This window comes from Elgaria multicarinata, chromosome 8 (assembly GCF_023053635.1).
Source record: "Elgaria multicarinata webbii isolate HBS135686 ecotype San Diego chromosome 8, rElgMul1.1.pri, whole genome shotgun sequence".
Taxonomy (NCBI): Eukaryota; Metazoa; Chordata; class Lepidosauria; order Squamata; family Anguidae; genus Elgaria; species Elgaria multicarinata.
The window spans coordinates 112,860,889-112,887,113 of NC_086178.1; the positions used below are offsets into that span (position 1 = coordinate 112,860,889).

The 26,225-nt window shown below is 43.4% G+C and overlaps 1 protein-coding gene across 1 annotated transcript in view; it reads right to left on the reverse strand.

Moving 5' to 3' along the window:
- The window catches only part of SORBS1 (sorbin and SH3 domain containing 1), a 213,393-nt gene that overhangs the window by 118,952 nt on the left and 68,216 nt on the right, over positions 1-26,225 (reverse strand). Inside the window, exons 7-8 of the mRNA XM_063133194.1 lie at positions 16,543-16,690; positions 10,115-10,144 (exon numbers count right to left, since the gene is read on the reverse strand). Coding sequence (XP_062989264.1) covers positions 10,115-10,144; positions 16,543-16,690 — 178 coding nt within the window. The remainder of the gene's footprint in view (positions 1-10,114; positions 10,145-16,542; positions 16,691-26,225) is intronic.

Below are 26,225 nucleotides of genomic sequence, written 5' to 3' on the forward strand. Positions count from 1 at the left end.
CCTCTTACTGCTGTTGGAGGTTCCAATTTTGCCAATCTGTACGCTAGTTGAATTGTCTGTACTAGCCAGGACGATAGTCTCTGTGCTGATACTGGCATGCCCTTTTTGCTTTGGCCATAGCATACAAAAAGGCGGTTTGACTTGCGGAATTGTTCTGTCCTCTCTTTGTAGAAGGCTAGGGCGCGCCTTACGTCGAGCAGATGTAGGGTCTTTTCTAGTTGTGACTTTGGGGATGGAAAAAAGGTAGGTAACACTATGTCTTGGTTTAGGTGAAAAGTCGATACTACCTTTGGAAGGAAGTGAGTGTCTGGTTTAAGTACGACTTTGTCTCTGTGGAAGATGAGAAATGGTTCGTCTATGCGGAGTGCGCATAATTCACTGGCTCTTCTGGCTGATGTGATAGCTGCTAAGAAAACTACCTTCCATGTTAGTAGCTGTAGGTTAGTTGTAGCTAGTGGTTCGAATGGTTTTTGTGTTAATTGGTGTAGTACCACCGAGAGGCTCCACGACGAGCATGGAGCCCGGATGGGTGGGATAAGATTTTGCAGGCCTTTTAGGAATTGCTTTACCCTGGGGTGTGAGAAAAGGGTGTATCCTTCAATTTGATCATGGAATGCCGAAATAGCTGCTAAGTAGACCTTAATGCAACCCTCCTTCCTTTAAATGTATTAAGGATAGGAGATGCTGAATTGAGCAGCTTGATGGGTTGAATCCTCTTTTTTCTGCAAATTGAGTAAAGGAATGCCACTTTCTATTGTATGATGATCGAGTTGATGGTTTTCTGGATGCGTCTAAGATGTCTTGAATCTTTCTTGTAGTATCGGCATCTACTGGGGAAATATCCTCCAAACTGTGAGGTGTAGCGATTCGATGTCTGGGTGCTGGATCTTGCCCTGGTTCTGGCTGAGTAGGTCTGATCTCACCGGGAGGTGGTAGAAATTGTGCTGAGACCTGTGTAGAAGCGTCGTGAACCAGTTTTGTCTGGGCCACCACGGTGCTAGTAGGATGCAATTTGTGTTGTCCTCTGCTATCTTGGCTAGGACTCTGGTGATTAATGGGAATGGGGGGGAAATGAAATATAGGTGGTAGGTCCAATTTTTCATGAAAGCGTCTCCCATTGACTTCCACCCTTTCCCCCCTCTGCTGCAGAATTTGTTGCAGACCTTGTTGCTCTGTGTGGCAAACAGATCGATGTCCAGTTGACCCCAGATAGCTATGATGTCTGCTAGGATTGTGGGGTGTATTTCCCATTCGTGTGCCGTGCTTGTCTGTCTGCTCAGCCGGTCCGCTAAGTCGTTGTCGTGACCTGGGATGTGTACCGCTGTTAGCGATATCTTGCGGCGTATACACCATTCCCATATTAACAGGGTTAGTTTTGTCAGTGGGAATGATCTGGTTCCGCCTTGTTTGTTGATATAGTACATTACGGTTGTATTGTCGGATGTGACCTGTATGTGGTGACCTCGAAGGTTTGAGTCGAGTGCTCTCAATGTCTTTTGAACTGCTTTGAGTTCTAGAAGATTGATATGGGCTTTTCTCTCCCTGGCTGTCCATATTCCCTGAACTTTTAAGGGTCCACAGTGTCCTCCCCATCCTGATTTGGACGCGTCTGTCATTATGATCTTTGTCGGTGTGGAGATCCCGAAAGGAATTCCCTTTGATAGGTTTTGTTGACGGGTCCACCACTTGAGAGATCTCTTGACTCCATGTGGCAGCTTTAGTTTGAGTGTCCTTGTGTCGTGCCACGGTTTTAGGATTCTTGTGAACCAGAGTTGAAGGCGTCTCATTTTTAGACGTGTGAATGGAATAATTAAGACTGTTGATGACATGAAACCTAACAGTCTTTGAAGGTCGTAGGCGTAAGTTTCTGTCTGCTGTAGAACTTCTTGCGTTAGAGTGATAATGTTCTCTGCTTTTTCTCTTGGCAGGAAGACTCGTCCGGATGGGGAGTGGAGTAGTGCTCCTATGAAGAGGATCGATCTCGTTGGATTTAGATTGGATTTTTTCCTTGTTTATCTGGAGACTAACTTGTGGAGCAGATGTGTCGCTTGGTCTATGTCGTGGAGTAGACTTTCTCTTGAGTGCCCAACCAACAGCCAGTCGTCCAGATATGGGTGTACGTGGATGCCTTGCTTTCTTAGATGCGCGCACACTACCGCCATGCATTTTGTAAAAACGCGTGGAGCGGATGAAAGTCCAAAAGGGAGGACTGTGAATTGAAATGCCTTTGTGCCAATTGCGAAACGAAGGAATTGCTGGCTGTGCTGGTGTATGTCGATGTGAAAATATGCATCTGTTAAGTCCACTGAGGCAAACCATGCATTCTTGGTTAGGAGAGGGAGGATTGAATTTAAAGATATCATTCTGAATTTCTTTCTTGTCAAGAATAAATTTATGTCTCGGAGGTCAAAAATAGGACGAAGCCCTCTGTCCTTTTTGGGGATGGTAAAATAGCGCGGGTAAAACCCTTGGTTTCTTTGTGCTTTTGGAACTGGTCTTATTGCCCCTTTTTGAAGCAAGGACTTGACTTCTGCTTTTAGGGTGAGGGAGGGGGGCGTTATCCTCACTACACCTGTTGGAGGCATGGAGGTGAACTGCAGGCGATAGCCCTTTTCTACAATGGCTAATACCCAGCTGTCCGTGGTTATTTCCTTCCATAAATGTTTGTTTGCAGTGAGTCCGCCTCCAAAAGGTGTGGTGGTAAGGTTCTGTTGATCTGCGCTGTTGGTTGGCCGCGAGTCAAAGGCGCCGCTTGTCGCCATCAAATCTTTTACGTTGATAGCGCGGTCTTGTCTGTCCTGTGAAGTGGCGTCTATTTGGCTGTGTGGGCTGTTGCTGCTGCTGCTGCTGCTGCTGCTGCTGCTGCTGTGATCTGAAGTTTTGTCTGTTTGGCTGGTATCTGTTTTGCTGGAAAGACTGTTGTCGGTAGCAATGTCTTGGTTTTGGTTGTTGTGGGAGCCCAATGCCCATCTTTCTTGCCATGGTTTTGGCTTTTTGGACTGTGTCCATGGCTTCATCCGTGCTGGCGTTGAACAGACCTATGCCATCAAATGGAAGGTCCTCAATACGGGACCTCGACTCCTGTGATAGACCCGCTGATCGTAACCAAGCATGTCTCCTCAAGGCGACTGCTCCAACCATTGCCTTGGTGCCGCAGTCTGTTTGGTGTCGAGCTGTTTGTATCTGCTGTGTAGCTAATTTGGTGGCCTCAGTCTGAAATACATGTGCCAGCTCCTTGTATTCATTTGGTAAATGGTCGCATAGTTTGCCCATTTTTTCCCAGAGGAAAAGCTGGTAGCGACTCATTGTCACTTGGTAGTTTGAAATTTTTAAACTAAGCGCTGCCGATGAATAGGTTCTGCGTCCCATTTGATCTAATTTGCGCCCTTCTCTGTCTACAGGTGCTGCGTGTATTCTTCGTGTGCGACTCTGGGTCGCCTCAACAATAATAGAATTTGGAGGTGGATGGGTGAATAGAAATTCCACATCCTTTTCTAGGACTCTGTACATGTTGTTTAGGCGTTTTGAAATTGGTGTCATCGATGCTGGATTTTTCCATGCTTGTTGGACTGTTTGAAGGAGCGTTGGTGCGAAAGGAATTGACACTGGAGCTGTGTACTCGGTGTGGATGACATCAAACACCGGGTCCGTCAGTCTTTGGGCTTGTTAGTGTGTTTCCATGCCTAGGGATTGAGCCATCCTCTGCATGTGGTCTGCGAAATGGCCCAGGTCTTCTGATGGCAAGATTGGTTTATTTGGTCCTCGAGTTGTGCCCTGTGAGGCTGTCGATGTTCTCGATGCGCAAGACGTGGTGTCTGAACGGTAACCATCTGTATCTGAGCCTGGTGATGTTGGTTGATGTAGTCCTTGGGCTTCCGTACCTTCTTGAATGGCTGCAGGAGGTACAGGCTGCCAAGCTTGTGAATGAGTCGCTCTGGGTGGGAGTGGAGGTCGATCTGGTGCCTGCCTTGGTGTCGAGGAGGGTCTGATTCTTGATGTCGACTTCTGTTGTGCGATCGCATGATCTTGCGTCTGGCCGCCAGTAGATGTCGCTGTTGGTCTGCGCTCTCTGTGATAATTACAGTGATACTGGTCTCCTTGCCATTCCTCGTAATATTGTGTAGGTCTTAATGGGAGGTATTGTTGTTGCTGATCATCCCATTCGTATTGTGGAGCGTGAGGTCGGCCTCGATGGTAGGGATAGTGATAATCCTGTTCCTGAGGATACTGACTGGCTGAGGAGCGTATCAATTCCGGTGGGCTATGTTGTCCTGGCTAGATGTGTTCTGCAGACTGTAGTCTGGGGGTCCTCGGTGAGCCCCTGATAGACATGCTTGGTTGTCTCCCGCTCTGCCCTTGCGTGGGTGGGGAGTCTCTAATTTCCCCCTCTGATGTTGAGGGTCCGTTTATGGTGTCTCTTCTAGGTGTCGATGTCGACGCCGACGGTCGGGCTACGACGTCGACCCTAGGCGTCGATGCCGGTGAGGTTAATTGAGGTTGAGCTATTGACGCTAATGGTGGCGTCTTTGATGTCGAAGCCCCAGCATGCGTCTTTGTTCTCTTTTCCCCCTGCTCTCGCTGTCCGGAGCGCTTTCTCTTCCTCTTTTTTGTCTCAGTTGCCTTCAGCTGTTTTGTCTTTTTTGACGGTCTCTTAGCCAAGGCTGCTGTTTGCGCTCTCCCTGGGGTCGGAGGGTTAGTTTGTTGAACTATCCCTGACCTTGTTGGTGAGGTGGGAGGTGGGCTTTGAAATGCCTCTCGCGCTAGAGCTGTTGTCGGAGTTGCCACACTTGGGGTCTCGACTGCTCTTAATGCCTTATTCCAGAGCTCTGCTCTGAGTTTGTCGGCACGATGCTTGCGCGTTTGTCTCGAAAACGCTTGGCAAGCTCCACACGTTTCCACGTTGTGGCTTTCTCCTAGGCAAGTGAGGCACAAACTGTGTCCATCTGCAGTTGGGAGTTTGCTCCCGCAGCGTGTGCACTTCTTGAATGGGGCCCGGAGGGCCATGCGCCTGAAGGCGGTGATCAAGGATCGCAATTCTGAAGAGATGTTCTCTACTAATCCTTCTATTGTTATTATAATGTTTTAAAACTTAGCTATTCTCTTTCTATCTCTAGGTAACACGAAGTTGTTCCCGACGATGCAGCCGCTATGGCGGTCGAAGAAGAACTGAGGGTTTGGGCGGGAACCCCTCAGACATGCGCACATCGCAGCGGGGGAGGGGTTCCCGCCAAGCTTCTTAGCTATAGAAGTTCTTTCCGAGGCAGACTCCGCGCAGGCGCAGAGCCCATATGTGTGATGCACAGAGACCACAATGAAGAACAAATTATTAAGCAGTCAATCTTTGAGCATCTATTTATTAATAATATTTTGCATAGTTTTTATTAAATACCTTTCTAAGTAATATACAAAAACGTCTTCATAGAGCAGACAAGATTACCTCCCTGAGAATGCCTGCTGGAAAAGATATGTGTTCAGTAGGCACCAAAAACTCAGAAGGATTGGTGACTACCTAATTTGTAGTGGTAGGGAGTTCCATAGAGTGCTTGCTACAATACAAAAGGCCCTGTTCTTAGCCATGGGTACTCTGGTAGACATTTCCCTCACCATAGATATAATGGCCTAAATGCCAGGGGACAGGTGCGCGCTCCCCCACCCCCACCCCAAAAAAACTATTATCTGAGCCTGAGCCTGCAGACAGAGCTGTAACCATTCTCTAATACTCCGCTCATGATATTGGTCCAAGAAGATACCATTATCTAGAAAATAATGTAATTACTACTATAAGTCAACACAGATTTGTCATGCCAGACCAAACTTATCTCTACGTGGTATTGGACTTCCTGAACCTTTTGGAATTTATTTGGCCAGCTCATTAATGGACTGTTTGGTTTTTGTTTTGTTTTGCTGAACCTGGTTTAACTCTTGTGTTGAGAACCTTAATCTATGGATCTTTATTGGGACTGTAAAGGCTTAAATCCATTGTCTGGAATTAAGGCAATAAATGGTTTTACTGTGAATTGGGCTTCATCTCTGGGAAGACAGGTCTTGACAGATAACTACCTGGTGGGGTTTAGATTTCCTGGGACATGGAGCCTCTGCAGGTATTGGGGGGGGGGGCATTAAAATGGTCTACCTCAGGAAACTGATGGATCTGGATGGTTTTCTGACACATTGGCAGGCAATGTTGTCGAAGTGGTGGTTGATCCCTGTAATGGAAAAATGGCCTAGACTGTTAATATGATCACACTTGAACATCCTCTCCCACAGAATAGAGCCCAATAAACCCCATTTTTCCAGGGCACTGTGGGCAATGAAATAAGTGGGGCGTCGACTAGAGCGTTGTTGGCAGAAAACTCGCAACAAGCCCAATTGAACACAGGCTAGAGCTTATTTGAAAGCCTACTCCATAGCAATGAGAGTGGCAAATAAATCACACTTCTCTGCTGCCGTTGCACCTGCACAGTCATCCAGTGAAGTTTTTTCAGGTGGTCAGAGGACTATTACATTCTGGTGAACCAATTAATAGCCTGCTGTGATCAATTTGTATGATGGTTTGCAGATAAAAATGATGTTATCCGTGCTGAGTTGGATGCCATAGCTGATTCAGATCTGGTGGATGTAACTTTGGCCTCTGTTTGTCCAGTTACAATGGATACTTTTCAATTTGTACAGCCTGAGGATTTGGAGAGGATCCTTGGAGAAGTGAGGTCTACCACTTATGTGCTGGCTCCTTGTCCTGGTTTATTAAACGAGTCAGTGGGCGACTGGTTGAAGGGGTAAGAGTAGTAGTGAATACATCTTTACATCACTACCTAGTGGGATTTAGACTTACTGGGACTCTGAAATTTTGCAGGGGCTGAGTGAGATGGGATTAAGATAGTCAGGAAACTGACCCAGATAATTTTTTTGACACCTGTTGCAGATTTTCTTGTCACCTTGGCAAGCAATTTTGTTGAAGATCTGGTAGACCTCTGGCCCAGATAGTTGATATCACTTCTGCGTGTCCTGCCCCACCAAGTGGAGTCAAACGGGCTTCCTGTTTTCCCAGGGAGCTGGGGGCAATGAAATGAGTAGGATGGTAACCACAGCAACATTGGTGGAAACTTGAAACAAATTCGACCAAACACATGCTACAGCTCATGAAAGCCTACCATGATTCTTCACCACCATTGTGTCTGTAGAGTCACCCAGAAGAGTTTTTTCAGGCAGTCAAAGGCCCTATTACACTCTTGATAGCTTGCTGGGACCAATTTGTGCAACACTTTGCAGATAAAGTTGTTCATATCCATGTTGATTTGGATGCCTTAGTTGATACAAGTCTGGTGCATGTAAGCTTGGCCCTGTCAGGCCTGGCTCCCTCACAACATCAGCAACCAAACTCCTGTTAGAGAAACAGTGAATTCTTTTATTATAGCAGGACACAAACACAGGCACTTAACCAGAGTCCACAGGTCAGAGTCCTTTGTGAGTCCAAGTTCAAATGAGCTCAGATAATCCAAGTAGGAGCCAGAAACAAGGTTTTAAAAGCCTAGTGGTTTAATCCAAGAGTGGGTCCCAAGGCACAGGATTCAAGGCTTGCAATTATATTCTTCTGTCTCTCAATCATATTCTTCCTCTGAGACCACTGTTTCCGGGGTAGGCATGACAGGCCCTGCTTGTTCAGCTATAATGGATACTTTTCAATTTGTACCACCTGGAGATGTTGACAAGATCCTTGAAGTGTTGAGGCCTACCACTTGCGTGCTGGACCTTTGCCCTACCAGACTTATAAAAGAGGTCAGAGGGACACTGGCTGAGTGGGTAAGGGTAGTGATGAATACGTCTTTACAACTAGGTATGATTCTGTCTTGCCTAAAAGAGGTGGCATCAAGAACTCTTTTTTTTTTTAAAAAAAAAACCCATCTTCAAAAAGGGCAACTACAGCCCAGTCAGTCTGACATCCATCCCTGGGAAAATTTTGGAGCACATTATAAAGAAGTCAGTCTGTAAGCACCTTGAAAACAATGCAGTGATTACTAGAAGCCAGCATAGATTTGTCAAGAACAAATCCTGTCAGACTAATCCAATCTCATTTTTTTTTATCAGGTAACTCTTGTGAACTGTGGGAATGCTGTAGACATAATACATCGTGACCTTAGCAAAGCTTTTGACAAAGTGCCCCATGACATTCTGATTAATGAACTAGCTAAAAGTGGGCTAGATGGAACAACTATTAGGTGGATTCACAGTTGGCTACAGAATCAGACTCAAAGAGTGCTTATCAATGGTATCTTCTCAAACTGCGGGGAGGTAATGAGTGAGTTAGTGCAGGGCTTGGTCCTGGGTCCAGTGCTCTTCAACATTTTATTAATGACTTGGATGAGGACATACAGGGAATGCGTATCAAATCTGCAGATGACACAAAATTGGGTGGGTTAGCTAATACCCTGGAAGACAGATGCAAATTTCATAGTGATCTTGATAGGCTGGAGTGTTGGGCTGAAAACAACAGAATGAAGAACATGTGATTAATATGTATGCAGATGACATGATAAGTATGCGAGGCGATCCACACCAATCAGTTTCCAATCTAAAGGAAGAACTTGAAAATGTTCGACAGGTGGCAGGATTAAAAGTTAATTATGAAAAATCTACCATGTCAGGCAATGTGCATCCTAACCATCGACGCTATATTAGCCATACCTTGGGAAGACCAATTTGTAGAACTTCTTTTAGATACCTGGGAATTTATATTTCCAGGATAATTAACAAACTATTTAAAATAAATTATGCTCCCCTTATTAAAACTATGATTATAAATCTGAAGAAATGGAATAAATTGAATTTGTCAATTTTAGGGCGAATTGAAGCAATACAAATGCCCTTAATTCCCAGGTTTCTATTCTATTTTATTAAAAATAAAAAATTAACTGCAGGGCAAAGGAGAACGCAGGGGGCGGGGCAGGAGATTTCGCCGGCATAGTAGCGCTCCAGATGAAAAGATACATGAGCTGAAAGAGCGCAACAACGCACAGACGTGAAAGTGCCCCAGCACTCGACCCGCTAAGGAAATGGAGGGGGAAACCGTGGATGAAAACTGGATTTAAAAAGTAGGTGTGGTGGAGCTCTTGTTCAGCAGATTCTTCCCTGTTGGTGCTAAGAGGAAAAGGAGGCAAAGGAAGAAAGAAGAGCAGGGGGTGTGGGAGGAGAAATAGAGGACTTAAAAAAGAGAGATTAAAATAAAATGGAAAGGTTCTAAAAAAATAAGAGGAAGAAAAAGAAGGTAAGGAATTTTGCTTGAGGAAAAGAAGCAGCCTGAAAAGGGGGGGGGGGAATCTCAAAATGAGAGAGCAGAGGTTTTTATGTCTACTCCTCAGTAAAGGCAGGGAAGAACTAGTGAGGAATTTCCCAGGAGAGGCTATAGTACAAAAAGCAGCCCCATGATTTCCTGCCTCCTGAGCAAATAAAAGGAGATAACCCAACTTGGATACTTCCAACACAAAATGGAGAAAGTACGTCTTCATCTTATTAAATGATTTATGGCATTTGCTACCACGGGATATGGTGATGGTCACTAGCTGACATGGTGGTAGAAGGGAATTTATATACATGGAGATTAATAACATTCTCTCCCACTGAGTGTCATGTAGAAACACCTTCCATTTTCTCTTTAAATATCAGGTTGGTATCTGTAGGAATGTATACAAGGACACACTGCTTTACTCCAGTTTAAGAGACCTCCCCAGGGATTGTCTTGGGCCAGTGTGAGATGAGCTGTGCTAATATGCACGTGCTTAGTTGCTAGTGAGCTTGGGGTTACTTCAAGCTCTTTTTTAGTGGTAAGGCATTAAGCAGCGGTCAGACATAATTATTAATATTTATTTATTGCTATGATTACAGCCCGTCTTTCTGTATCCCGGACATCCAAGTCTGTATTAAGGAATATGTATGTTCATTCCAGATGTAAGACAGTCTAGAACCCTTGACCATAATTTCTCTACCTCTTCAGTTGTAGCTCTTCACTTGCGGATTCATTAAAGGTACTCTACAAGATAACAAAGCAGTGCCTTCTTCAAGTGAATCAACACTAGGTGGATTAGCAAAGGAGTAGATGGCAATAATTGGGGCAGCCTACCTGTGAGGCCACTAAGCCTTTTTTGCTGTTCTGTGAGAGAGGAGAAAATAACAGACAATAAGTGGTTGAATGCCCTCAACTTTTACATTGATCTTGATAGGCACATAAAAAAACCTGCTGAACATAATATCGGGGGCTTATCTGAGCCCTATACACATGATCTTTCCATGAAAGCAAACAAATGTCACATTCTGTCCCCTTTCAAAATAACAGCGCTGAACAAGGTGCTTGCACAGCTGAGTGAGACAAATTTTAATGCATACAAGAATTCCCAGTAAGTACAACAGACACTGTTCAGGAAGTACCAATATCAAAGCATAACATTTCTAAACAGTACGTTTATTAGCAACATTTACAATATGCTTTGGACCATTCAAAGTGTTTCACAGACCTTGGCTTGTATCCAGTGTTAGTCCTACTTTGACTAGACCCACTGAAACGAATGGGGTTTAAGTTAGACTAACATTAGATACAACCCATTGGATAATAACCCATTATCTTGACATCTTTTACAAAGTACGTCAATGCTATAATCCCCTTATTGCAAATGGTGTGGGGGAGATGGGCAACTGCAAGATTTAAATACGGGAAGTGGGCACCTACCCTGAAGGTTTCTTTGGATTTGGTGTGATGGAGGCTTCCATGAATGGGCTGTGTCTTCCCAATGCCAAGAAAGACAGGGCTCATGTGACCTAGATTTCAATATTGGGTCCAGTGTCTTGAGACTCCACCTCAGTTCTGTCCCATAGCCAAGTGTTTAGAGACAGAGAATGGCCTGAGAAGTCTGCTGCAAGCATTAGAGCAAAACTATGAAGCTGTCCCCCTGCAGTTGAAGCTAGCACAAGTGGAAGAGGCATAAAGGGGAACCCAGCACAAACTGGATGAGGTGTGAGGGTGCCAGCAGGTAGTGAGACGTTGCTTACTTACAAGGTTTATCAGCCAATTCATGTCTAGGATATGAATTGGAGGCCTCTGTCACACCAAACTAGAAGGAATATTCATGTAACTGCCAAATGTACTGTTCTCCGTTTGATGTGAAGGAGGAATCCAAGGTTGGCATGTGCTAAAGCTAAACAATGAGTAGGGAGTGGGAGATGTGGCTATTTATTTATTTATTGCATTTTTATACCGCCCAATAGCCGAAGCTATGGCATTTCTACGCACATTCAGCGTATGCCAGCTCCTCTTGGAGGGGTGAGAAAGCTTGAGGCAAAAGGAAGGAACAGAAAGTTTATCTTAAGGGTGAAGGAAGGGTCCGTGCAGGATGACTATATCCCTGTGAAAGACACAGACATGGTCCTGATAGCACTGCCCAGTTCTGAAATTCTACTGGTCATTGCAATGGCCCTGAGAAATGCTACTTTTAGGTAAAGCATCCTTGGGGGTATTGACTACAAAGGTTCAAAGAGCATTTGTCAGCGCTTTAAGGAAAGTATGCCCGGGTGGTGGTGGTATCTAGCCTCTAGACTATAAACAGTTTCCCACTCCTGCCTTAGGGCTAGAGCAACTACCCTGAGTTCTAATCAATTTCTGCCCCCCCCCATCTGAAGAGATTTAGACCCATGGTAACTATAACTCTGGGGGTGGGGTCCTGGACTGTTCGGTAGTTTCTTGTACTTCTTTTGGAGGGACAGAACAAGACACTGGAATGGATGGAAATGCAGGCGTACCCACGGAAGGATCTCCAGGATATCATGAAATTTAGCAGGAGCCAGTGATATCAGGCCTTTTGACCAGCGGTGTCTGATGTCCTGGTGTAAATTCTGCATTCTCTCTTTGGAGAAGGAGATGGTGCCTGGTTGTGTGTCATGCCCCTGCTGGAGGAATCCTCTGCTGAGGAGGATCTAGCGCTCCCAGAGACAGACAATACCAAGAAGCTACCTATGCCCTAAGGGGAGATGACCACAGGGCATCTGCCCGGAGGAAGGGAGTTCTGCCAGCAAGAGGGGAGAGGCAAAATCTGGGCTACCACCTGGACCCCGACAGTGTTGCTGCCTCAAGAAGCAAGCCGGTAGGGCTCTTTTAATAAGAAGTGCTCAATTACAAAGAAGTACTCCTCAGGAGGAAAGGACTTCTCAGGAGTAAGACTCTCCTTCCTAATTGGATGTTTGCCAGTGAACCTGTAATGCACTGCGGCTGAGACCTGCACGGGGCTCAGGAATCTCTAGCTATATAAAGTTTCAATTTCATGCTAGATATTGCTGGAACAACATTGTGCTGCCTGTTCCAGTGCCTTGTTATCCTGACTAAACCTCTGTGTTACTGATTCTTGTATTTGACTCCTGTCAGACTCAGCATCTTGGAATGTGTATTGTATTATTTATTGATGTTTGATGTCGGCTGTGCCTCTGATCTGTCTTCAGGCAACCTGCTTGATTGTTAATACTGTGCTTTGACCATTGTTTGACTCCTCCTGCCTTAAACTGATCCAATAGTAGACTGAAACCTTTATGCTTGATCATTTGCCTGCTTTCTTGGTGTGACTTCTGGATTATCCCATAATTTGCCCTAGCACTGAATCCCCTAGATGTTGAATTTTTCAGGAAGGAAGGAGGTATCTTTTCTGCCTGTTTACCAGGAAGCCATTCTGTTGGAGGCACAAAAGAGCAGGGATCAGCAACTACGCTTCTCAGTGCTAAAGGTGGGCAGAAGGGCAAAGCTCTGTAATAGAAGTGATTCTGTTGTTAAGAGAACCTGGTATCCTGGGCATTATGGAGTGCCAAAAAGTCCCACAAACTAGATTTGAGGTTTTGGCACTATGGATGTTATTTTTTCCATTTTTAAGAAGAAGAAGAAAGTTCTGGGTTGCCCAGTAGCTGGCAGCCTGAAGGATGGGGTGGAGGTTGTCTCTGGATCTCCTGAAGTTGCCTGTCATATATAGATGCCTTGAAGGCAACTATGGACTAGTTAAGCTCATCAACGTGTGTGGAACAGAAGCTAATCCAGAAAAGCTAGTCCAAATAAACTTCCTTTAGATCAATGGAGAAGAGGAATTCTCCTCAATGCAGGATCTCTCCAGTTGTGTTCAGGGTCTCCATCTGAAATTTGTAATATGTCACAAATTTGTTGATGTACTTTAAATCTAGGATGGTCTTCCTGTCTCCACTCTGTTTAGCATGACAAAGAAGATCTGGTATATCATTGCAAATCTTTTCCCAATAGGACCAGTTGTATGGCCCCTATCTCTTGGTTGACTGATAGATTACTTTGTCTGTGAGCTGGAGGTTGGTAATGGTTGGAATTTTTCCCTTAGGACTATTTGTCCCAGGTTTGTTGTAACAGTTGAGGCCTTCCTTTCAGCAGGGTTGGTGAAGGCACCAGAAATGTTGTTGTCCCTCTTTATTGGGCTGATTTGATCTGGAAGGGCCAGAAGGGGGGTCTGATTTTAGGCTCAAAGGGAGTTTAATGCCTCTGGTCTTTGGGGCAAAAAGAAGATCTGTTCATGCAAAATGAGAGATAACCATGTCTGAGTTGTCTCTTGACTTCCTTCTTTTGGGAGGAGGTATAACTTTATGCTTATCCTTAGTCTTGCAACACTGGGTTACCAGAATCTAGGTCACATGATCCCTGCTTTTCCTGGCCAGTAGAAGGAGACAAGTCATTCTTGGATGTCTCCTTCATGCCAAACCAAGAATCAGGACTTCCCAATTTATAGAACAATCTCTTGTTAATATGTTATGCCAGCTCTGTCTCTCTTTCTCTCCTCTCCCTATACACAGAACAGTTCTTAAGGAAGAATTAGATACTGGCTTGTGATTATAGAAATTTGGGGCAGCTTTTAGTAGCCCAGAGGAAAACCCTTCTCCATGGCTTCCAGGATTCTTCCTTCTGGGTAGAACACTACTTCCCACAATAATCTGTCTTGACTATCTTTTCCAAATGGGTAACAAGCAAAACTAATTCTGCCACACTGTCCCAAAACTAATTATTTAGCCAGGATAAAGTATGAATATTGGTATGCAACGCTGCATAATTGCAGTCTAATTGCAGAATACTAACTTCTGACTTGTCGGCTCCTGAGCATTTTCCCCAGCAACAAGTTCAGTAGCTCTGCCTAAATATAGATAAACAGATGTACAAAGTTTGCATTAATTCCCATTAGTAAGATACCTCTACCACTGAACAAGCTGCACACCCACAGTAGCACTTTAATGCCAACACAGTCATCAACCCTGGCAAAAGGGCATTCAATGGACACTGAAGATGAATCCAGGATTTGCAGTAACTACTTCTGTCCTTGAGGGAAGAAATAATTCACTAGTGTATTCTTATTAAGTATAGCTTCCTCTAGGCTCTAATTTTTACTTCGGGGCTACCAGAAGCAATTTCAGCAGGCTGTACGTAGGGAAGGGAACCAGGTCCATTCCACTAGGACTTCTGAAGAACTATTTAATTTTTTGCTCTTTCCTTCCCATCCCTTTTTCTTTGTGTGCTGTATCTTTCTAGAGACTATCTTGTTAGTTGCTCCAGGAACCTTTTTGGCTTGTGAGCATGCTAATAATACTTTAAATAAATATACTCCTCTGAAGACATTTTGTGAGGTAAAAGTTTAATATGTTCAACTGTTACTTTTTGTTTCAAGGACTGAAGATGAATGGGTTAATAATACACTGCCTTGAGAGGGTTCCACCTTTAAATGAGGCCTAGAAAATTTTAGATAAATAGATAGTACAAGAGAAAAAAATATGTCTTACCTGTGGATTGAGACAGAGGAAAAGCAACGTAAACCTGATGTGCTGATGGAGTTACTGTTAGCATTGAGAGGGGGATATTAGACCAGGTTTCTGTCTTATATACAAGAAGGTTGAACTGAAATTGGTATCATTTGATTGGATGACAGCTAAGCGTTCTAAAGATGCCTATTGGTCCTGGGTTTGAAGAGGTGGTGTAATGGAATGTTGACTATACTACAGCTGATTGGCTGGAGGGTTCTGCCAGGAATAATTTATAAGGCGCTGTTGATGGGCGTCTGTGGAGTTTGTCTGGAAGTTCGTATGAGAGTGTTACCAGAGAAAAGCAGCAGATGAACTGGGGAGCCATACTAGAAGCAGGCCATGCAGGAGAAGGCCAGCAAGTGCAGAGAGGAAGACTCCAAAAACAGCCTTCAGGAAGAGCTGAGTATCAGTGGGTGGATGTATGAAGACAGAGCAGTTGTATCAGACTGAAGACTTCAAGGGAAGTTTGGTAAACCATCATTAAAGGTTCTAAGTAGAAGTCAAGGTCCCTACTGGCATATCAAATCCTCATGGCCAGGCTTGTATGTTAACTGTGATGGAGCTTGATAGGTGAATTGGCTTAAGTTTGGTGATGATTAGGAAACATAGCTTCTGATTGGCGATAACAGTAATAAAATAGAAACATTGTTCTCAACAGTAATAACATAGAAACCTTGTTTTTAAATGAGCAACGATCATAAATAATAAACTTTCTTGTTTCATTCCTTTTACTATTCATCTTTCTTTACTTTCCTTGTACCTCTGATCCGTTTGTCTCATGCCTAATGGCCAGCTACCTTAGGTAAAAGGGTATATTAAACAAGGAGGTATCATTTTATGGTAGCAGCGGAAGTGAATAGTGGGATTACCCAATAGTGAGCGGAGATCCTTCAGAACTCCTCCTGCACACAGCAGCAACAGCTTGAATAGTGGCCAGTATGCTCCAAGCTGAGTGCAACAGTAAGAGAAGACATCTTTGTTTCTGCAGCACAACTCAGTCTGCTATCCCTGTACAGCTGCCTTGTCTCCAGGGAGATAAGCCTTGCAGGAAAGAAATAGGCCAAATTGCAACACACCCAGGAAAGGCTGCTCCCTCTGTGGTCCAGCCTATTCTCTGTAGCACTGCCAAAGTGTTCCTCTAGTTTGGACTCCTGCCCCTCCCTCACATGGGTGGCCAGCACATGGCCTATGAGCATGAATTTGGTAGTGGCCAAAAAAAACCCACCCAGAAAAACATGGCATTTTTTAGTGTTACAGAGTGTGAAAGGGTCAAATTTAGCTTGCAAACAAGCTAAATTCAAACTCTCACAGCACTATGGAGTGGTTCGCCACTGACTTGCTGGACCTCCATCTGAAATCATGAAGGAACAGCACTGTGTGCAGATTCTTGCAGTGATACTCAGATCATCATCTAAACGACATGTGGGGATCCTGAAAGCACTGGGCAGGATTACACTGAGAAAACAACACGGCTTCCTTATCTCACTACAGCCTGGTCATGTTGAACTAGAAGAACAGTCTCAGACCTAGTGCTGCCATGAGCCAAAGGCTCCACACTTGATGAGGACAATCTGGGGAACTTTGGGTTTTCCCTTCCTCCCCATTCCTTCCTTCTCCATAATGGCAATTATTTATTCCTATAGAATAATCCTAGGGGGGGAAATATTAAAACTGGAAGAAGAAATACAAGTGTAGGCTTCTTACTATCCTTACCTCTGTTGTGCTGCAAAAGCACAATGGTGGGGTTGACGATTGTAGTGGAAGGGTAAGCAGAGGAAGATTTGCTGAGCATTGTCAAGGAGCCATAACACTCAGTCCCACTGTTGGGCGTGGGGGCTTCATATAGCAGAGGACAGGGATCCTGAAACAAAGAAGTGTGTATACCATTATTGCCTGAATGCCACGAGGTTTCTGTAGATAGCCCCTTTGCAATGAACAACAAATAAACCAGAGAAAAGTTTAGTGTAATTCATAAGCCCAAAGAAGTTGCTTTGGCATAGCGTGTTTCTCATTGCAATTAGCAAACACAGAAGAAAGGGTGAGTAATTAAAATCTTTGTGCTGGACTTCATTCTAACTAGAACTGCTACTGAATAGAATTATGAAACAGGGATGAAGCAGGAGAATGATGTGTTTGGGTGCACACAGTCCTTTTTTTAAAAAGGTACTCCTTTCACAGCAATCATCAGACGTGCAAAACTTATACGATTCCTGAAAGAAACCTTAAGACAGCTGGGCATTACTAAAATCAGGACTATGTGAAGAACAGGTAGAGTAGAACTATGAGAGAAGAACGTAAACTATCACAGCCCTATCTTCGTTATCATTTACATTGTTATTTAAATTTGTGGTTGTAGGGTAAAGAATAGGGGAGTACAAAGTCTTTAGGCATATGGCCTATTGGGGGAAAATGTTCAAATTCTGCAGTGCCAGAGAATTAGAACATATCTGCAAGACATATTTGGGGGTGGGGTTGATGCACATCCAATATAAATTTGAACCCCTCTTTCCACACAGGTCATATTTGTCCTCTGCTTGTCTACACAACAGATATGCAATTGTAAGAGCCTGGAAGACGGAGTAACCCAAATACAATATAAATACATAGTTGTCTTATTCTAGGTTCACACGACATACTAACCCACGATGAGTTGTTTGCTTGAACAACCCATGGGCTGTTGTAGCGGTCCTGGACATGCCAACCCATCATGGGTAAAGGGCTCTGTAAAAGCGGCAAAAATCCCTGCTGCTCTTCCCAAGCCACTTCAAGTGTCTTTGCCAGCAGCTGCCCCTCAAATTGCTCAAACGGCACTTTGGAGGGGCTGCTACTGACCCCAGCACCCACCAAGCCCCCACTCTGATCCTGATTGTAGTCAGAGCCCTCTTTTTTGCATAAAACAGGGCTGGGATTTTATTTTATTTTTGTATTTTCCCAGCCCCGTTTTATGTGTGCAAATGGCCCCTTTATTTATTTATTTTATTCGCAGTTGCACACTTGCACAATTGTGGGTATCGAAAAAATATCTGGGCTTGCCTTGGCTGCTCTCTTGTATGTCAGACTATATGGTCTACAGCCCTGCAAACCATGGCTACCCGCAAAGGTTCATGGGTGAATGGCTGCTTCTGCTTCTAAGCTAGCAAACTGTTGTTGTTTTTGTACTAGTCTGCATCATTCCTGTCCGTGGGAAGATGAGTCAAAGCACGGTTCTCATGGAGCATACTAACGAGTTTACATTCCAAGGTGGTTCAGTCGAAAACCTGGCCATAACACCCTTAGAAACCCAATTAGTGGGTCTTACCCGTGCCAAAGAGATGTCAAGAACTGCCTTACTATCAGTAGTGCTCAATACCAGTAATGCTTTTCTATGCTAAGAATGTAATACCTTGTTAATAAACCTAGTAATCGATCACTTGATTAACTTGGCAGCAGGGCCTTCCCACCAGCCTAAACAGTCTCCTTAATTTCTTTTTATTTTCTCCCTCTTCCCTCCCCATCCACTTTTCCTTGTGTGTCACGTCTTTTTTTAGAATGTAAGCCTGAGGGTGGGGACTGTCTTCTTTATTGATACATTGTAAGCCGCTCCGAGAGCCTTTTGGCTGAGGTGCGGGATAAAAATACTCTAAATAAATAAATAAATAAATAAATAAATATTCTTGTGCCCATTGGTGGGGGTCCAGACCTTGCCAAAGGGTCTTTTGTGCAGGAAGCCTTCGAAGTCTGGTCCGCCTTTATTGGGATATGCCTGATGTGCTGTGAACTATTCCAGTAAAGACTGTCTCCTTGTACATAAACTGTGGATCTGGCTCATTTGTTCCCTTGGTAACCCTGAGAAAACCTGAAAGTCCACGCCGGGGGCATACACAGATATGCAAGGCTGTTTTGACTAGGGCTGTGCACAGACCCCCTGATTCGCTTCAGGTCCCGATTTGGACCTTCCGAATCGAGCCAGATTTGATTCAAATTGATTCAGACCCAGTCTGCCTCACCTTGGATCCAAATCTGAATCAAGATTTGGATGTCCAAATTATTCAGATTTTTCATTTTCCCAGACTTGCATTGGACAAAATAAATGCCTATACCTTTTTTTATTTTTCAAGATAGAAACATGAAAGTTGGTGACCTTACAAATGCCCTGGAGATGCTCATGTGTGCCAAATTTTGGACACATCTGTGCACTGGTTTTCCTGTAATCCACTGTTAAAAATGTGATTTTTCTAGGAAACCATTAAAGCAACCAATCAAAGCAAAAAGTGATTTGAGAAGGTATGTATTCAGCTCACACTCTCCCTTCAGGTGCAAATCTCCCCTACTTTTCTTTTGTTCTGAATCTGACAGATCCTCAGGCTCTTCCCATTCAGAGGGAAACAGAGAAAGTAGACTGCCTGCAATACACACATTACCTGGCTGGGAGCAATGTGCCTTAGAAACTGAGTCAAAGCAAACCCAGAAACACAAACCAGCCCTGTAAGGCAGAACCAGGCTGATAATATTGGAGAAGTGGGCAGGCAGGCTGGCTGGCTGGCTGGCTGGCAGGCAGAGAGGTAGCAGGCTGGTATGCGGGCATGTGTAAGTGAGCCAAGGATTGTCTCGATTCAAAGCCAGAAACACAAACCAGCCCTGCAAGGCAGGACCAGACAGATCATATTGGAGAAGTGTGTAGATGTTCAGGCAGAGAGGCAGGCAAGGAGGCAGCTATGCGGGCGGGCACAGAGAGGTTCTGTCATTCACAAGTGCAGAAGTAGGCACTTGTGAAGGACAGGAAACACAAACCCATTTTTGCTGTGAGTACACCCACCGACTCCAATAGCTCCATCCCGTTTAGTCATCACTTTTGAAGTTCAAACTCAAGGGATGTGTTGAAGTGGGGAAAGATACTGATAAAGAAACTTGTCAGTTCAGGATGCAATACACTGAGAAGATGAATTTGACTAGTGAGATTTCAACATGTGCGGAAGGGAAATTGATCTGTATTACTGAGGAAAGTAAAAAGCAGGCAAGCAAATTTGCACAATCACGCACTTGCAAACAGCAGAAAAATAAAAAAATGTAAAAAAAATGAAATGATTTGCATACTCTTGAGGTGGAGGGAGGTTGCGAATGGAAAAATTGCACTGAAAAAGAGCAGCGAATGGAGCAGGGTAGGAAGCTGGAACAGTTGTCTTCTGTAGGAATGAGAATATCAGCGGGGTTGTGCGCAATGGCCACGGGATACGAGCCAGGAATGGGCAGGATGATTAAAGAGAAAACAAGCTGCAGCAAGCCACCGAGCAGGTTGGCAAGCAAGCAACCCTGTTGGCTTATTCTCCACATGGCTTATTGTGATGTGGGAACAAGGCCAGTATTGAATAGTGGGTAGACTGTTGGGCTTGGACCAGGAGGAAATGTGTTGACACGCATCCACTGCCTCAGTCATGAAACTCATTGGATGTCCTTGAAACAGTTACCATCTCTCAGCCTAACTACACTGGACTGTTGTGAAAATAAAGTGTGGTTGGCACAGGGAAGATCATGTACACTGCCCCCTACCACCTTGGAAGAATAAAATGCTGGAGAATTAAACCAGAAGCACAGGAAATTCCAATCCACGTGCCCTTGTGGATTTTGTGTGGGTGTCTGAGTAGTGCCACCTGGGGTTGAATGAGATCAGAGAGCAACCACTAGAGCTTATTTTATCCTACATAATTTTTCAACAAGTATAAAAAGAACCTCAGGGAGACTGGAAGAGAGTTTACACATTCCTTCTCTTCCTCTCTGTCTCCCTCCATCCCATATGACCATTAAGTACAGACTCAAAAGTCACCTATCTGCATACACGAATGACTAAGCAAGGTGTAACTTCCAAGAATCCATAAGTCATTCAAAGGAATATTCTAAAAGGGGTCTTTCATACTACGTTTGGGTCATTTCAAGATTTTGGAACTACCCAGAAAACTATGAGCTAAAGGTCAGGTGTAGTTAAAAGAGCAGTGGGTTGATATGTAGAGAAATTAAATGTTTGCCTAGCTATTAGCACATTAGTACTTCCGGGTATCAGAAATTTATTTATATATATTTATTTATTTGTTACATTTATATACCGCCCCATAGCCAAAGCTCTCTGGGTAGTTTACAAAAGTTAAAAACAGTAAACATTAAAAAAGTATACAAAATTTAAAAACATAAAAACAGTATAAAAACGACAGTATCCATTTAAAAACAACAGTTCTGGGGGCCGTTAAAAAACAAACTTAACGTTGTTAAATGCTGTTAAATGCCTGGGAGAAGAGAAAAGTCTTGACCTGGCGCCTAAAAGATAACAGTGTTGGTGCCAGGTGAGCCTCTGGTAGGTACCTTTATTTTTAGTATACAACTTATACACCTTGTTTCCTTAGAAATTGGTACTTACAGCATATGAATATGATCTAACATTTCCAAGTACTGTGGAAGAATGATATTAAGTATCAATTGCCACATGCTGCCTATGTCAATTTTGTGATCTCAGTCAAGGTATATCACATTATACTTTTCCAGCTTCCAATAACAGATGACTATATAAAGCTCCCAAAAGACATATATTCTATAAATCAACAGTGGCAAATATGTTTTCATAAATGAATGTGGAATGAAGTCACGAAGAGTCGGAAGCGACTGAACGAATAACCAACAACAACAACAAAGAAAGTGCCCTAAAAAACAAGGCAAATTCAACATCTTATATATTAGTACAGTATGATATAAAGGAACTGCGTAGTATGTAATACTGATTACAGCCAAAAGCATAGAATTTTCAAATCTGAAAGAGCAAGGAAGCAGTGGTAGAAATATTATACAACTGAAGGGTTCCCAAGCCAGAAGAGGCAAGAGATATACATGCAATAGAATATAAACAAGGTTTCAGTTGTCATACTGTTGGGTTAGGACTACTTTGTTCAACGTTTAGTAAGCCAGTGAGAAAAGTCATTTTAATATAGGAATATAAACTTAGGAAAGCTGTCAGGATGACATGTGGCATGGTTTACTGTGTGCAAGATCATTTCTGTGGTTTCTGAGTCCGAGACACTTCCTGAGCTCTGTGACTGGACAGATCACTGTAGGAGGTAATGGTGATAGTGAAGGTAGTTTCGGGCAAATGTGGGGCTCAGCCTCAGATGAAGATGGCTGATTATGGTTGGAACCTTTCTGGAGGTGAGGGGGAATAAAATCATCAAGTGTTGGGAAGGTCAGAAGTGAGCCAGTAGAAGTGTTTTCAGAAAATTCTGAGCTTTGGCCAAATGGTAGGAGACTTGGGGCACCATGCCTATATCCCAGGATCGTCCCAGGATCATCCCTGTGCATCCAAATGACACACAGGAGATCCCGGGGGCAGGCAGGGACGATCCTTCCATTTGCCTGGGATAATCCTTAGGTGTAGAAAGGGCCTCAGTGGCAGTGCGCTTGAGTTAGCTTCTTGCCCTCTCTCTGAGTGAACCTGTTGGAATGGCACTACTATAACCTTAGTTCCAGCTGGGGTGGTGGTGGTAGAGTAAGTGGCATCCTGTGGGATATAAGGTGGTATTGTGCAATGGGGAAAACCTTGGCATAACAACAGTAGAGAAGTTCAGTCACATGCAAAGAACAAGGCACCTCATAAGATGATTTTTTTAAAAGAAGAAGTAGGTTTTGCTCAGCAGCAGATATTGTGCCAGACAAAATCATTCACACAACTGTAAATCCCCCGACCCCACACAATTGTCACCAGCAGTCCACAGATAAAGTAAGACAAACTTAATTACCATAATCTGTCCACACTTGAGGGGAAGCTCTGTCCCAACTGCTATGTTTACGTAAGTCCAAAACGCAAGTATTTCACATAATATTGTCCATCCCAACTTCTCCAATAAGTATTTCTGGCTTGCAACCACAGACACACACACATTCAACTGACACATGCAGCCATATTTGAGGGGGTGGTGGAAATAAAGATTAATTAACAGGAAAAGGGTCACAGTCTTAGAATGCAGCCAAATCAGAAACATTAAGAGAAAGGAACCAAAGTATTAAATAGCAGTGGAACAAGTAATAAAAATGTCAGCCAGAAGGGGGAAAAAGATTATGAAGGAAAGCATGTACCCTGCTGTGTCCCTTTGCCTTGCTTAGTTGCTGCTGCTGCTGAGTAAGACATGGCTCTTTTCTCATCCTTTCCTCACTGCCAGCTGTATGTGGGGACTCTGCCTCTGTGTTAACAGCTTGATGAGTCCTGGAGGGATGACTCTCACCATAACTAACTGAATCTCCAGTGAGAACAATATTAAAGAATGGCCCGGGAGTGGCAGGAGGAGGAGGAGGAGGAGGAAGAGACTTTGCAGTATCTGTTACAGAGGAAACACAGCGGATGGCTGGTGCCACAGTGACCTCAGATCCAAAACGGGTGCCTTCTGTTTGGACATCTGCACAGGCAATGGAATTTTTAAATGTGCCTGAGCAAGTGCTGTTAGATAAACAAGCTACATATAGGCTGTTGACCTTTTTCTCTGCTCTAGTTTCATGGCTGGATTTCAATCCAACTTTGTTCCTAGGATTTGTCTCAGCAAACCCCAGTGTGTTTTGGTGCTCAGATGATGACAACAACAAGGAAATAGTTCCTGAAAGTGACTGCCCAAAATGCACCCTCTCTGCAGGGAGCAAGCCAGCTGATTTGTAAAGGAGCTGCACTGAAGGATGTGGGTGAAGAAGAAAAATATTGCCTGCCACCAGTGCTGGGTGGCAAATATTATGCATGGGGTTTAGGTTCATAAAGGTACACACAGCCTATGAAAGGAATGGGCAGAAGGAAGATTCTTTTGGTATTGGTGAAGAAAGGAATGGGGTGGAAAATAGGTCTGTCTAGTTAAGGGACAAAATAAATAAATAAATCAGGACCATAGGAAGGAGAAAAAGGAAAGGAAAAATGAGTAGATAATTAGACTGGAGTTAATAGGTAGAAAACATAATTTCATATAACATTTGAAAGTCCAACACACAACTCATTAAGTCCTATCGTTAGCTGAAAGATTTTCGCACATTTTCACAATGAGCTGGTTGTTTGATATCACTCAACTATGTCTGGAAACCTAACTTCCACTTGGGTGTGGAACCCTAACACACTGAAGTCAATTGTACATATATTTATAATAAACCTGATGTTATATAATTACTTGCCAAACCAGGGAATCCTCAAGAAATTTACAGGTTTTCAACTAGAAGAGCTGTATTCAGATTTGAACTACCTCTTCTCTCAGGAAATTTGGATAGCGGAATGAACTTTCATCCCAGGGGCTTATTCAATATTGTCTAATCAGCTGTACTACTATCAATTCTGTATGGAACGCAGGGGTTATCAAGATGCCTATTAAATAAAGAGATCCCTCAAAAGAACATGCTAATATAAAGGCAAATGATATAAATATTAGTGCTGTGCCGAAATTTTAGCAATGAATTTTTTCAACCATTTGATGGGAGGGAGGGGTAAAAAGATTTTTTTTTAAATAATAATTAGCAAATGGTGGAGAATTTCAGAGAAATTCTTGTGGCGGGGTGGTTTATTGCTTACCTGATGAGGATCTTTTAAAGAATAGGTGAAGTGTGTGTGTTCCTCCTTTAAGCTGTTTTACAAGCCTCGAGTACTGACATATACATTTCCTCAATAGGCACAGTTTAGGCAGTTTGGCAAAGCCTCACCTCCTTCTGGAAAACCCCTATGTGGAAATGTATATGTTAGTACTCAAGAGACATGAACAATCTAAACTTGCTTCACTCTTTAAAAGTTTATCCTGTCTTCAAGAAAGAGGCCTGACTACATTGCATAGTCTGTGATGCAGTGTCTGGATGAGACTGAAGATGGGTCTCTACAATTCTTACAAAAGAGATGAAGAAGATGGGTTTCAACAGACAATTGAGCATGAATTCATCTCCAGCTCAGTGATAGATGACTTCACCCAATGCTACCAGAGTTTTAAGTCACCAAGAAACTCAAGAGAGTGCTGATACTGTGCACAGACATTGTTTCCAGGTGCTTCTGCTCCATGAAGAAGTTGACCTGATGAACAATAACTAGAGATGCAGCCAGAGGAAGTGTTCGAAGCTCTGAGTGCCAAAAATTCCAGATGCCAGTAACTCCTGCAAAAAGCTGCAAAAGAAGTTTCATGATGTTCCAGATGTGTTCCCAGAACCATTCCAGGCATGGAACAAAGAAAGAGTTGAGCAGATGTCCTGCACTGTGAAAAGAGCCATGAATATTTCTGAATGCCACAGAATTGGGCTAAAGACTCAAACAATGAACTTAAGCCAGAAGAGTCTTTCTGAGTAAAACTCTGGCATTTTGCAAATATGTAGAGGCTAAAAATGATTTCAACAAAATGATGTCTCTGTTCTCGCAAAAGAAGAATAAAGAAGATAAATGCTGGTCTTTCTAACAGTATTTTCTAATGTACACACAGTACACACAGAGACAATCAGCAAACAGATTACCATATATTAGCAAGCATGAAAGTATCAGACATATGAAAGTATTACACTAGATTTACATACTTACATACATAACATAAAACACTTACTTATTACATATACATATATCACGACAATGTTCATTTAGTATCATGCAAAAGAACTGCAAACATGAAACTTTTAGAACAGAGCACGCATCACGCATATATGAAAGAATACACAATTAGTTTACCCAATAAGAAAACTCACAGGGAAAAGATTTCTGTTAACCTTCATAGATTTTGCCACTTGGTTTCCTGATGCAGAAGCCCTTAGAAATCTGGATGTGCTGTCAGATCTTTTGCAGGCTGGGGTTTCCCCATCAAATAATCAGTGACAGAGGCTCAGCATTTCCTTCCAACATTATGAGGTGCTTGTGGAGGTGTTTGGGGTGAAGCATATCACATCAACAGCTTTTCACCCCAAGACAAATGGGCTTGTGGAAAAGTTTAAGGGCACTATTAAACAAATGATTAAAACATATGTGGCAGATTGTCCCTTTGATTGGGACAAGAAGTTACCCTATTTCCTTTTTCCTTTCGTAAGGTTCCCCAGGACTCCACAGGATTTTCTCCTTTTGAACTGATGCTAGGGAGAAATGTGTGTGCATTCCTAGGGATGGCAGGCTGCTATCGCCGGTTCATAAGGAAATTTGGAGAAATGGTTGCACCTCTACATGAATTAACAAAGAAGAAAAGACCAGAAAAGATCCCATGGTCAGAGGAGTGCCAGAGAGCTTTACTGTTTTACTCTGTACAGCACCATGTACATTGATGGTATTATATAAATAAATAAATAAATAAATAAATAATAATAATAAAACAAGCTCTGTGCACCGCTCCAGTGCTGATAGCACCAGACTTTGATAAAGAATTCATTCTAGCCTCAGATGCTTCCGAGGTTGGGATTGGAGCTGT